This window comes from Bidens hawaiensis, unplaced genomic scaffold, assembly GCF_021521415.1.
Source record: "Bidens hawaiensis isolate Kalapana, Puna unplaced genomic scaffold, B.hawaiensis_p1.1 tig00011733_1, whole genome shotgun sequence".
Taxonomy (NCBI): Eukaryota; Viridiplantae; Streptophyta; class Magnoliopsida; order Asterales; family Asteraceae; genus Bidens; species Bidens hawaiensis.
Window position 1 is genome coordinate 736,877 of NW_027491929.1, and position 13,467 is coordinate 750,343.

The 13,467-nt window shown below is 37.0% G+C and overlaps 1 protein-coding gene across 1 annotated transcript; it reads right to left on the bottom strand.

The window, feature by feature from the left end:
- Positions 1 to 12,245: 12,245 nt before the first annotated feature.
- Positions 12,246 to 12,764, bottom strand: LOC143538833 (uncharacterized). The gene has a single exon (XM_077032295.1). It carries the CDS (start codon positions 12,762 to 12,764, stop codon positions 12,246 to 12,248), a length of 519 nt encoding a protein of 172 aa, XP_076888410.1.
- Between the last annotated feature and the right edge of the window lie 703 nt (positions 12,765 to 13,467).

The window sequence follows — 13,467 nt, forward strand, 5'->3', positions numbered from 1 at the left end:
TAAGGAAAAACCCTTCACATACTTAGCACCCGCAGGGAATTGACGCCAGGAATACCTTGGAAGTAAAGTAACCGTAAGACGAGTGCGGGTACAGTGTTAAGGCAAAACCCTTCACATACCTAGCGCTCCGCAGGGAATTGAAACCAAGAAGGATCCTCTGGGCAATGCTTGCGGAAACGGGAATAACATCCCCGCATAGCGGGAACGTCGAGAACTACATTGTTTGAAGCTTCAAGATGGAATTGGTGGTTTTAACATAATTGATCACTATGTTCAAAACTACCAAAACCTCATGGAGAATCCACACAAGTGGGACTCAACGCTCCTGACCTGCGAGGAGGTTATAGACCTACCCGCATAATACCCAAAGATCAAGTAGGAAAGTCGGGAATTTCTGCAAGTGACAAGGACTTCCGCGGGAAGAATCCCCATGGAAAACCTTAAAACTAAACCCTTTTCAAAAACCCTTTGCTTAAAGTCCAAAAGTTCACCTCACTTTATTAAACATTCATGAGAAGAACATTGGACTGGGGGGACTTGAAGAGGTAGGTCCCAGCAGAGCCCAGTTGGACCCGCAGGACTCACCTTGAAGAGAGACGTCTGCGCAGAAACCAACTGGATCCGCAGGACCCACCATGCTCAGAGACGTAACGTCCTTACGCGCAGTACGCAAGCTGTTCCCGCAGGAAATGCCTCCCAATGGTGAAGTACTCCGCCTGTTCCCGCAGCTGCGGATACAAGCCATCAGGGAAGGCCACCCGCGCAGCAAGGCTACACGCACAAGGCACTTAGCTCTCAATAATTCAGTAGTCACCTGAAGGAATGAGAAAAGCCGGGAACAATCCCGCATAAAGGCGGGAGGGGGAATACTCCCGCCCAAATGAGCCAGTCCGTACGATACTGGAAGATCTTTTGTACTGTACCTGACGAGGTATGAGCAAAAGATCTGACCAGAGATACGACAGCCCATTGACAACAGTATGACGAGCAGCATGCTCTTGTACTGTATGTCACTATTAGCCGCTACCTACTCACCAACTCCTGTCATACCACGTGCATAGCCTGCAGTTGGTGGAAAAGGAATAGTACACAGCAGGCCTGGTCATTGTCAGCCGCTGCCTACCCACCAACTGCCAGCATGGCACGTGCGTAGGCCACAGTTGGTAGAACAGGAATACTATTCAGCCGGCTATACCCTCTTGGAAACCTACCTTCGGCTATAAATACCCCAAATGGTATGATCATCTCATCTTATCTTGTATCTTATATCTCATACCTGATAACTACTCTAGCAATCTCTTAATATACATTTATATTCAAGAGCAATCTAGTCTGATTCTCACGCCGGAGGGTGGTCACAAGGAGGAACCTCCCCCTTCTCAGTGACGAGCTTACGGTGTCTGTTTTGCAGGTTATCAGAAGAACCATCTTTGCCGGGTCTAACCCCTCGTGGGAAACATCTATTTAACCCCCAGATTATCCGTAATATGCCCGGGGTCGATTCGTGTTTCTTCACGGTTGAAGTCCTCGATCGATCTCTGAACCGAAACATAACTAATACTTTTTCAAAATGACCCCCGTCATGACCTGAACTCAATTTGCTTACAACTCGTTTTGAACCAAACCAAAATTGACACTTTTATAAACGATTTGAACCCATTTTGCTTACATCATGAATAACCTTTGAAGCTTTTTTCGTGATAGTTTGGGTTTGTGTTACGTGTTGAAACTGCAAACACATCTAGCTAAACGGGTTGGATTAAGATTGATCCGGTATGGCATGTATTTATGCCATAATAATGGTTGGTATTTCTTTGTTTTGGGCCAAAATTCAATAAGCTACATAACCATACACGAAATAACAAATCTGATCATAATCTCATATATAAATGAATCTAGTTGTTATGTTCATACAAAGAAAGACATACCTCTTTAATAGCATGCATGCATATACTTTCATCAGCCTCTTTAGTGTTCTAGGTATCTTCTTTGGTGGAAGCTGCAAGGTCAAAAATAATATAATGTAAATTTCATATAGTCTTCATTATTATCATTGCAAAGTGAAGCATAATATCAGGATAAATTATATGTGTGTGTGTTTGTGTGTATAACCCAAGTAAGAAAAAAAATACGCAGAATGCAACTGATATTGCCGGGTTAATCCGAATGTCCTTCACATCGGACTTGTTGAACTTGAGAAAATAATTATTATTATTTATGCTGGTAAGTTCTAGCAATTCTTAAACAATGAAGCTTTACTAACACGAAATTAGGAACAAATGCATTTGCATTAAACATTCTTCACTTGTAGTTTGCCCTGAAAAAAAAATATAATGAAACACAAATTAAAAAAAATGAATTAACCACATTAAAATAAATAGAAATAGGCATACAAATAGTTCAGTTGTTCTAAAAATATAATATCCTTAATCAAGACTTACTCATTCACATGTAGAGTAATATTAAACAAAGCAACAAACTAACATGAAATAATGCATCAATTCATTTGGATGACAAAAAGATACAAAAATAAAAATAACAATTGAATGCAAGCATTAACAACAAATATTCATGTGTGCAATAGAAATACATAATTTTGTTTTATACATAACTGAGAAGAATGAAAGTAGATAAAAAGTTCAACTACAAAATTGATAGGTTCCTCAGATTTCCAAGTGATTTGTTTAAACTTCCGGTAAGAATACAGACATCATTCCCTACAACATACATAAACAAAATTTAAATTATTTCTAGATAAAGAAGATATTCACAATTTTTGAATATTCAAGCATAAAATCATCTTCATCAAAGAAGGAAATTGTTGCATACATTTAATTAAACACTTGGTGTGCATAACCAATTATACGAAGAATGAATATTACCTTAAATTGTTGGTTTTGTACACATGCCTATTGAGAAAGGAGAAGACCAAAAAAAGGTGTAAATGAAATCAACCGAGCACGAAGAATTCATAAGTCATGACTCCGATATCACGGAACTACTTCGAGCCTAACAACTTCAAGTTTGAGAGGCTGCATCCATGACGGGATTGATCGAGGAGAGATCAGATAGATGGAAATAATGAATTCCGATGGTGTGTTTATGTGATTTTTGTATGGTTAATTAACAGCGGGACGTGGGGGAGATATACAACTGAAAGTAACTTCTGCTTCTACAAGGATTATTTGGACTTTAAAGGCTCCATATCTCTCCTTAGCTTCATCCAACGGTGAGTATTGAACACAGTAACAGGTAAGGTGATTGAGAAAAATATAATATATAATGAGAGGAATAAAAATTTATAGATATATACCGAAGGTAAGAAATGATGGGTCTTCGGTTAATCTTCAATATGTTGTTTTTTAAATTTAAAAAAATCTAAAACTTTGATTAACCGTCCGTTAAGAGAGAAATTTATCAAATATTCTGTATCTATAATATAATATATATAAACGAAACCCCTAAAATCCTATGTGTCGCGATGTGGGCGTTCCCCCTTTTTATGGAAGCCACCAGATTGCTTGATTTTTAAATTGAGACCTCTCATTGATTTAACCAAAATTCATGAGTATGGGTCTTACCAAAACCAGATAGCTCTTAAATGGATTATACATGTCATTAAATTAAAAATTAATCTTACCAATTATTTGATATCAAAATCCTATAAAATAGAGATATACTAAAATTTAATATCCAATTTAAAAAGAAAAATATATTCTTTACAATTAATAAACAATTTTATAGTAAAAAAATAAGCGGGCCATGGATCACCAAATCCAGATAACTTTTAAACGGGTTATGACATATCATTTATTTATGAAACCCTTTAATCATCAAATCCTAAGTATATTATTAACTTTCTTACAATAAAGAAAATTAAAATCCAACAAATAAATATTAAAAAAATAAAAAATGTAAAACAACCATTCTTTCAAGTCATCAGATTGTTTTATTTGTAAATGAAGGTTTCTCACGCATTTGACCCAAATTCACGGGTAAAGGTCTCACTAAACCCAGATAGCTCTTAAATGAGTTATAACATCTCATTATATTAAAAATTAATCTCATAAAATATTTGATATGAAAATCCTATAAAAATAGGGATATACTAAAAATTAATATCCTATTTTATTAAAAAAAAGATATTATTTATAATTAAGAAACAATTTTATAATAAAGAAAATAAACGGGTAATAGGTATCACAAAACCCAGATATCTTTTAAACCGGATTATAACATATCATTTATTTGTGAAACAATTTTATCATCAAACCTCAAGTATATTAATTATTAACTTTTTTACAATAAATAAAATTAAAATCCAAATATACATATATAAATATTAAAAACGAATAATGTAAAACAACCCCCAAAATACGGAGGATAAAATCTAGTTTTATATAAATCTTGAAAATTAAGGTTACCCAACCAGACGCTTGCTCGCTTGAACGGCATTCCTCTATAAAAAAAACAAATGCTGAATACTAGATAAGAATTGTGTTAAATATTTAATAAATCAATATTTAAGAAAAAAGTAAGTAATTGCTTGTCTGACACTACCGTTGGATCCCTGGATGTGTCCAAAAGTGGGGTCCGTATTATTTTTTAAAGTATTATTTGCGGTTTTCGTCATTGCAGTTTGACGTTTGATTAAATATGTGATTTTAGTTAAATAGTTTTAAATTTGTAATGTTCGTTAAATAGTTTTGTTTTCACTTATAATTAAACTCGACCCAACTAACCAAATTTGTGTGCCCCTCACGTGAGGGGCAATTTTGTCATTTTGCTATTAAAATAAACCACAACCCTAATTCCCTCATCTCATTTCATCTTCTTTGTTCTTTCCTTCGTCTTCCACAAACCCTACATAAACAAACAAGATTACAATCCATCTCTTGTGGCTTCGATCATGACACATTTAGTTGATAAACGGGCCAAATGATTACACAACCAATTAAGGACAAAATCGGCCCTCACGTGAGGGCACACTTATGAATTTAAAGAACGAATTTAATGGTTTTAGTTGGTAAGGCTTAATTGCAAGTGAAAACAAACCATTGGACGAAAACAACAAATTTGAAACTATTGAACTAAAAGTACAAATTTGATCAAACCACAAGGATGAAAACAACACTTCTCTCTTTATTTTATAGACGTATAAGTTATTATAAGATCATTTATATAGCTTCTGCATATTTATTTTTACCATTAAAATGTAAAGAATTATTTTATTTAAGATCTTTTTGTGAACCTCTATATCTATCTTTATTTCTAAACTTTTAGAGTTTAATGACTTAATATAGAGAACTATTATTCGTTCTCTCTGAAAAAAGTAATGAGTTTTCTTAAAAATAGAAAAAAATATTAAATAAGTGTTTGCTAATAAGATAGAGATAGAGAACCTGATGGTATAGTTTAAATAAAATTTAAAGAAATATAATATAAAATCATATTACAAAGATAGAGATGAAGAAGCTGATGTGAATGCTCTAACAAAATAATTGTATGAATAACAAGTATAAAAAATGTATTTATACAAACTAATTGCAATAACCAGCTTCAATTACTATTTTGCTAGCCCTTGATATCATCATCATGCATTAGAATAAGCATCTTCATAAAAAAATGTGATCAAGACAAAGATATGTAGGATACAGGGTGTGGCGTTGGTGATCGATTTTCTCAATGTTTTTCATTGTCCGTGTTAGCATCTATTGAAATTGTCCGGTTTTTCTTTAAAATGTGAATTCCAAAGACTCAACAGGACCGCAAGTCCCATGTAGTTACAACCATTTATACGCACAATTTATACGTGGTGATACACTTGCCTATATTGTTAGTATGCTTACGAAATGCTTATTGTAATACAGCTAGATATGAAATGAGTACTATATTATAGCCTAAGTTATGCTAAAGACATTACTAGTTTGGTATGGCTTTAAATCCTCTTTAAAATAGGTATCAACGTATTTTTAAGGATTCTTCAAATCCTCTTTAAAATTTCTTTATAATGTAAATTGACTTATTCACTAATTCTAAAATATAAGAGGTTGAACATATTCACCTTGTTTTTTCTTTGATAATCATAGTTTTCTCAGCCACTTGATTATTATACCGGATATATAACTTTATAATATGTTCGTATCAAATACCTAGATCATCGTAAGATCTAACTTCTAGTGACGGGACTAAGGGTTCAACAAGTACTTCAACACGGGGCTTCTTGCCAGGTGTTCAAAGCTAGCTGAGGCTAATTTGTTTCGGGCACCTGCGGATTTGTTTTCACTAATTTTGATATGAATGACTTCGCAAGAGGAGAAGCGCCTCATCAACTGTTTTTCTTTACTCAAGTATCAGGCCATAACTTCGTCCTTTGCTTCGTATGTTTCATTCGCTTGACCTACCACAAGCATAAAATCCACATGAGCTTCGACATGGCAGGCGCCAAATTTGTTAGAGATGTACAACCCTACCAGAAAGTCTTCATATTCTACCTTGTTATTTATGCTTTTGAAGTCAAGGCGAATAGCGTATGTGAACTCTTGCTTCTCATGATTTACCAATCTCAAGCCTGCTCCGGACCCTTCATGATTCAAGGCTCCATATGTGAATAAGGCCCATATTTGGCTTTCATCTTACAATACGTCAAGTTCTTGCTCTGCTTTGCACTCCCCCACCTTCTGCGTGGGTACTTATTTGACAAAATCTACTAAAACTTGGCCTTTGACTGCGGGTCTGGATTTGTAAAAAATCGTGTGTTCACCCAACTCGATTTCCTACTTAGCCAATCTTTCTGATAGCTCAGGTTTTTAGAAGACGTTCTAAATCTTGTATTCCTTCAAAACATTGATCATGTATCCATTGAACTATGTAAGTACCGACGAAGGCGGCGAGATGTGCATACCAACGCCAATACCAATTTTTTAATTATTGAGTATCTGGTTTTCGCATCTATGAATGTCTTGCTAACATAGTATATATGTATCTGAATTGGCTTCCTATCTAATAAGAGGTCTGCACTTACTGCTTTATCTAGCACGGAGAGGTACAATGTCAATGGCTCACCGGCGAGTAGGGCAGTAACGCTGTGTAGTTTCATTAAATAATGTTTTACTTCTTGTAAAGCCTGTTATGCTTCTGGAGTCCAGCGGAACTGGGTTTTCTTGAGGCAGTTCCTCAGAGTTGATGCAAACGGGAAGGATCTTGAAGCGTGGTTAGCCAGAAATCGATTAAGCGATACCAAATGACCGTTCAATGTTTGAAATTCTTTGATGGTGGCTGGTGACGACATTTGCGCAATGGCCTACACTTCTTACATTCTTAGGATTTACTTGGATTAAGTTTCACACTTATCCCCTTCAGTTTCTAAAGTGTTACTTCAATGTCCCTCAACATTTGGTCCTCCTCACAAATTTTGATCACGAGATCGTCCATGTAAACCTATAAATGGTTTCCAATTATTGCTCAAATTCTCGATTCATCGGACGCTGATACGTTGACCCTTCTTTCTTCAAACCAAACAGCATCATTTTGTAACAAAAATGTGTCTTTGTGGAAGGCGGTCTTGTCTTGATCGCTTACTGCCATGTGGATTTGATGATGATAACCTTTATAAGAATTTGGGAAGCATTTAAAGCGAATAGGAGCTAAAGCATCAACCTTTAGATTAATTTTCGACAACGGGTAGCAGTCTTTACGCAGGCTTTGTTGAGGCCTTTGTAATCGACGCACATCCATAATGCCCCTTTTCTCTTCGGAATCATCACTAGGTTAGCTACACATGTTTGGGAATGTACCTCATGGATGATTCCAGCGTTTAGTAGTTCTTGAATCTGCTCGTTCATTGCTTTCGTCTATTCTAGTCCTATCTTTCTCCTTTTCTGTCCCACGGGTGTAAACGCGGGGTTGACCATAAGCTTTTGTTTTACTAGGCTTCGCGGTAATCCCACTATGTCGAAGGATTTTCATGCGAAGACGTCCATGTTCTTATCAACAACTATTAGGAAAAGGGGGACATTTTCTCATACAGCGGTCCAATAGGATGGTCTTCTCAGGAAACTTAGAGTTCAAGATCTGTTTCTCTGCTTATGTCCTCAGGGCTAGCTTTGGAACTTTAGAAGGCTTGGGCCATTCCACGGCAAGGCAATCTTTGCTTGCATATATGATAGCCACGCCCGTTAGGGTGGAGCGTGGATGGGTTTGAGTTGAAGTCTCTAATAGCTTATCTTCCCAATATGATGTCATTCTTCGTATTCACAAGTAAGGACCAAAAATCTACAGTTTCTGTCCTTGAATGCTTACCATCAATTAGGGTAACTAGGAAAGATATTTGGCCAAGCTGATGCATGAATTCATTAGAGAACCCAAACACTGGTGCATTAACCAGTTAAAAATGGGCTTTGTCTTCTTCGTTCAACTAATTGAAGCATTGCTCATACGTATGTCGGAGGTTCTCCCTGGATCAATTAAGATATACTATGACCGATAATGCCTGATGAGCATTGTGATAATCAATGGATTTTTCAGGCGAGATCCACCCTTGACTCTGGGAAACAACACTGATTCTTCCCGCCAGGACTCGAAGTCGACCACGGGTCTCTTAGACTTGCGGGGATGGCTTCCTTTGATCATGTGTGTGTTTAAGTTTCTTATTTGCTTTCATGGAGGGCTTTCATCTTGTAGCACGCCTTCTTTGTGGGCTCCTCTCCTTACATTTTGAACCAGGTATTCTAATTTTCCTAACTTAATGGAAGCTTCAATTTCTTGCTGCAAGCTGATGCAATCATTTGAGTTGTGGCCAATATCTTCATGGAAAGTGTAATGTTTGTTGGGTGTTAGGTTCTTCCTATTCCCCATGGGTTTTGGTTTTCTGAACTTGATGTTCTCTATCGTCGAAATCTCAGACGGTGTCTTGGTGAGAGGTGTCCACTCGTGATGTTTTGGTCCACGATTCGGCTCTTGATGCTTTTGATAAGTCAATGGCCCTGCTTCTCTATTAAGAGAAGGTTCTGCGGGAGCTTGAATTCTTGACCAAATCAATTTTTTTTCTTTTTTTTTGTTACCCTTGAATCCTTTAGGTTCGTTTTGGGTTTCACCTCGCACCGAGACTCTCCTCCTTAGAGATGTGGGCAACTTTAAGTTCGATGGTAGCGGAGCTTTTGCAGTCTTTGTTATTAACTTTGAGTGTTCCGCAAAGGCTTTGGGTCGACAGGGTTTTGTGAAGTCAACATCCGCATCACGACAGCATTCGACAAACTGCCATGTTTATCTAACGCGGCATTGACTTTCGGGGTGATAGATGTGTGTGTCACTATCGCCACGGTAGTCTCTGCTGTCTTCACGGAGGTTTCGGTTGGCTGTGAGGCTGCTGGTCTTGTGGGTTGCATGGCTCTAACTGTAGGTGCGTTCACGGTTTTTTCCTTGGCTCGTTCAACGATCTCTGCCCTAACTGATATCCAAGCCTCCCACTTTTATGAGTTCTTGACTTGTGACTCATGCAAGTATCTTGAGTACTTCGGCGAATCTGGGGTTCCTCCTCCTTGAGGACTCTTCACCTACTCGCTCCATTTGCTGATAAGTTAGAGTTCTAGGCGTTACTCTCTGCTCGCGCATCCTTTGTTGTTCTTTCATCCTCCGCTCAAACTCGGTAATTATTCTTTCTTATTCGCTTTTGAGCCTCACTATCGGATCTTCTTCGAGAGTTTCGGGACCCGTAGTTCATCTGAAATGAGACGACCATGCATCTGTGAAAGGAAATGAAGGATCCTGCTACTGTGGGAGCTCGACCAAGATGTAGTTTTCATTGTTTTGGAGGGCCAAATCATCTTGTCTCTCTTGGGACCACCGGTAGTGACTCCAACTATGCTCGACGATAATGGAGTTTAGGGGGGTTAGACAGAGCTTAACTTGGATTGCACTAATGAAAAAACACTAGTTCAACCCCTAGAGGGTTACTCTAATCTCTCAACTAGGGGGGTTTAGTGCAATCCAACCTCCTGTAAAACAGAACACTATAAGCTTGTTACAAGAAGGGGAAAAGAGGGGGTTCTTCTCACAACCACCCTCTGGCGTGTCAATCAGTATGAGTATTAAGAGTACAATATTCAAAAAGAGAGTTTGGATCCTAAAATCGTTTGACAAATATATCCTATTTATAGCCAGAGAGGTAGAGAAGAGGTTGATCACACTGTCACCAACACTAGAACATTATATACTAATGACTAAGTCTGTGAACGGATGTGGCAACTGCTGGATAAGGACGGTTGTCACCTGGAGGTACGGTGCTGGTGTCCGCAGATAGGCTATCGTGCCCTTGTGATCTTTTTGTACTAGCTGTTGCACAAAGGAATCTTGCGTTGTGATTGGCTTGGTAACTAGCCGTTATGTACTGTTTGTCTCCTCTGTGGGTGACTAGTCTCGTGCTCGTGGGACCAAGTCCGCAAGTTTCTTAGTCTATACCACAAATTGGTCCGTGTGCGACGGAGAGGCATCTGTGGATGGTTGTCTGTTCTGCGGGTCTTGGTAATGGTTTAACAGTTCCTCTTAGTAAAGCAGATGGGTTTGGGACCCTATCTTTACATTTTATAGTCGTTTATACAAGATTTTTGTTATCTTCTCAATTAAAGGTAAGCCGGATACTACACACGTGTTTGCGGAATGACTCGATCACGACACACATTATACCAGTGATGATTCCATTTATTATTAATGTATGTATACATTCTATATATATAAACAACACGTATTTTAATTGTTAAAACTATATTTATTATTTATTTGACAACATCTAGGATTCCTAGTGATTGCAAGTCTTGTAAGTTACTTGTTATTAGTTACTTGTTACAGTTAAATACTAGTCTTTACATTGGATATATTTCTGTTTGCCAAATTTTCAGTTTCATATATCAATGTTGCTCAACCATGGAAGGTGCGGGAGCGTGGTAAAACAAAAATATCAATAGAAGCGCATAATAATAATAATAATAATAATAATAATAATAATAATAATAATAATAATAATAATTATTATTATTATTATTATTATTATTATTATTATTATTATATCAATAAAAACAAAAATATAATAATAATAATAATAATAATAATAATAATAATAATAATAATAATAATAATAATAATAATAGAAACGACCACTGCCTCATGAGCTTGATCCCATGTAAAAATACTTAAAAGATTGCTGGACAAAGTCAATGCCTCTATATAGGATGTATCTCAAATTAGTGCATCACGTGTCCTTTTCACTATCCTAGTTGGGACAGTGTTCCCGATCACGAGAATCAACTCATATTTCAACCACTTAATGTTAGTATACGATGTAATGTTATATTTATGTATCAATTTCACAACTGTTAGATTTTTTTAATTACTTCTTTTTGCAGTATTATTTTGATCTCGCAAGCCGGAAAGACACTACAATGGAGAAAATGTCGTTGGGAAGACACACTGCGATGGAGACAAATATCGAAACTGTCTCGAAAATTTATATGAGCCAATTGTGCTAATTATACACAACTACTATTAAGACCTTCGAGTTGAGACGAAGGCATAACACCGCTAAAAAAAACTAGCCTATTAGTGTTTATCCCATTCTAGGCAATAAAAATAAAAGGTAAAGAGGCTCAAACAAACGAAAAATAGACGTAAAGCCATTGTAGAACGCACGCCTGTTTCTATATAATAATTGCAATAAAGTAAAGCAAAAAACCAAAGGCTATGGATTTAATTAAATAGTAATTATTATAACAAAGTATAAGGAAACTTAAATAGGAAATCCCTTGTCATGGTTAACGGCTTAATGCACAACGAGGTTGGTGATTGTGTATATATAAATTTATCATCCAACATATTTTAATTGTGGATGTAACTTTTCTTTTAAACGAACAATCAAAGATTTTATTAAAGCAGCATAGCCGACTAAGCAAGTTGCTAGGCCGAGCATTATAACGAAAGTCGCAATTACATAGTCACCTAAACCTTTTCATTCCACCCCTACAAAATATCAATATCACACTCTCTCCACCTCTCTCACGTCAACTTATTGTAGAACCCTAAATGCACGTAAATATCCGAAAAATTAGGTATAAATCTCTCTCAAATAATAAGTCCAGAGTTGTGCTAAAATACCACTAATCTTTCTTTTACAACAAAACAAATTAAAGATATTAATTCTAATCAACACCGAGCCCATATATCAAAACATTAAAAAATCGAGGCTTTAATTCAGATTAGTTTGAGAGATTGTTGCAGACTTCAGTAAAAGCTCCGACGATAATCGGATGATAGGATGGTGAATTCAGTTGCAAGAAACAGTTCAGCAGCTCGCGGAGATCATCTTTCCCGCATATCTCCTTCTCCATTATCATTTGTAACATGGAATCCCGGAAATCAACATATGGATCGGTCGAATCCTTTTCTACGGCCAGGCAGTTGCTGCCGAGCCACCATACCCCTTGAACGGAGATGTTTGGTGATAATGTGGTTGTCGTGGCGGCGGGAGTGGTGGTCCGGGAGGTGGAGGCTGAGGCTGAGTCGTGGTGTTGATGAGGATGAGGCAGATTATCAAAGCAAGTACAAGTATTAGTAGCATAATAAAAACGTGTTTGTTGTGGGTTGTGATGGTTATGGTTAAGTCGGTGCTTGATGGGTTTTGGTTGGAAGATTTTGGAGAGGCTTAGTTTCCTGCAGGTGTTGCCGCAGCCGACGCTGACGGTGGTGGCAGTGAGTTTGTTCTTGATGGTTGGCATTGTTCACCTGGAGTAAGTTGATGAAACATTTAGTGACTATGAGTTGGGTTTTTATTTACACGGAAGGAGTAGAGGCGTGTAACGGGTGTAGTCCGATCGATATGATCTGTCACTAATAATCAATGCAAATAATGTTATCAAAAGATCTCAAATACCTTCGTAAATATGTTACAGTCCTCTAAATGGAAACATATGAGTAAAATTATTGTTAGGGTATGAAAAAGTGAGATCTAAACAAATTATACATTTATCTTAAATGATAAAAGAAAATTGCTTTTAGCCTTTTAGGAAATCATAGCATGATTTGGTTAAAAATGTGATCTTTGACATTTTCAGAGATTTCTGTTAAGAAAAAAAAAACATATATGAATTTCTTTACCAACCCATTGGATGGAAGGTCAATCCTCAGACCAGCTGATATTTTGGTCTTTGGATGGATAAGAGGAAAACAAAAATGTGTAGATTTGACCGAGATTTCCCCTCTTATGGACTTGGTTAACAGTGTGTTTTCACAGTGAGCCATGCTGCATTAAAAGCCGCTTTATGCAAAGTGACCAAGCACGAGAAAGCATGCATGTTTTTACAATCAGCAAGTGTTTGTACTCTTGCATTTGATACTTTTGGTTTTCAAATGTATAAGGCTGTAGCGCTATTTAGTCGTGGCTAATGGGTTAGCCGTGGATAGTCGTGTTATGATCAAGCA

What these genes read in the sequence shown, in the direction of transcription:
- LOC143538833 (XM_077032295.1), bottom strand. Translation starts at nt 12,764, where the DNA reads ATGCCAACCATCAAGAACAAACTCACTGCCACCACCGTCAGCGTCGGC.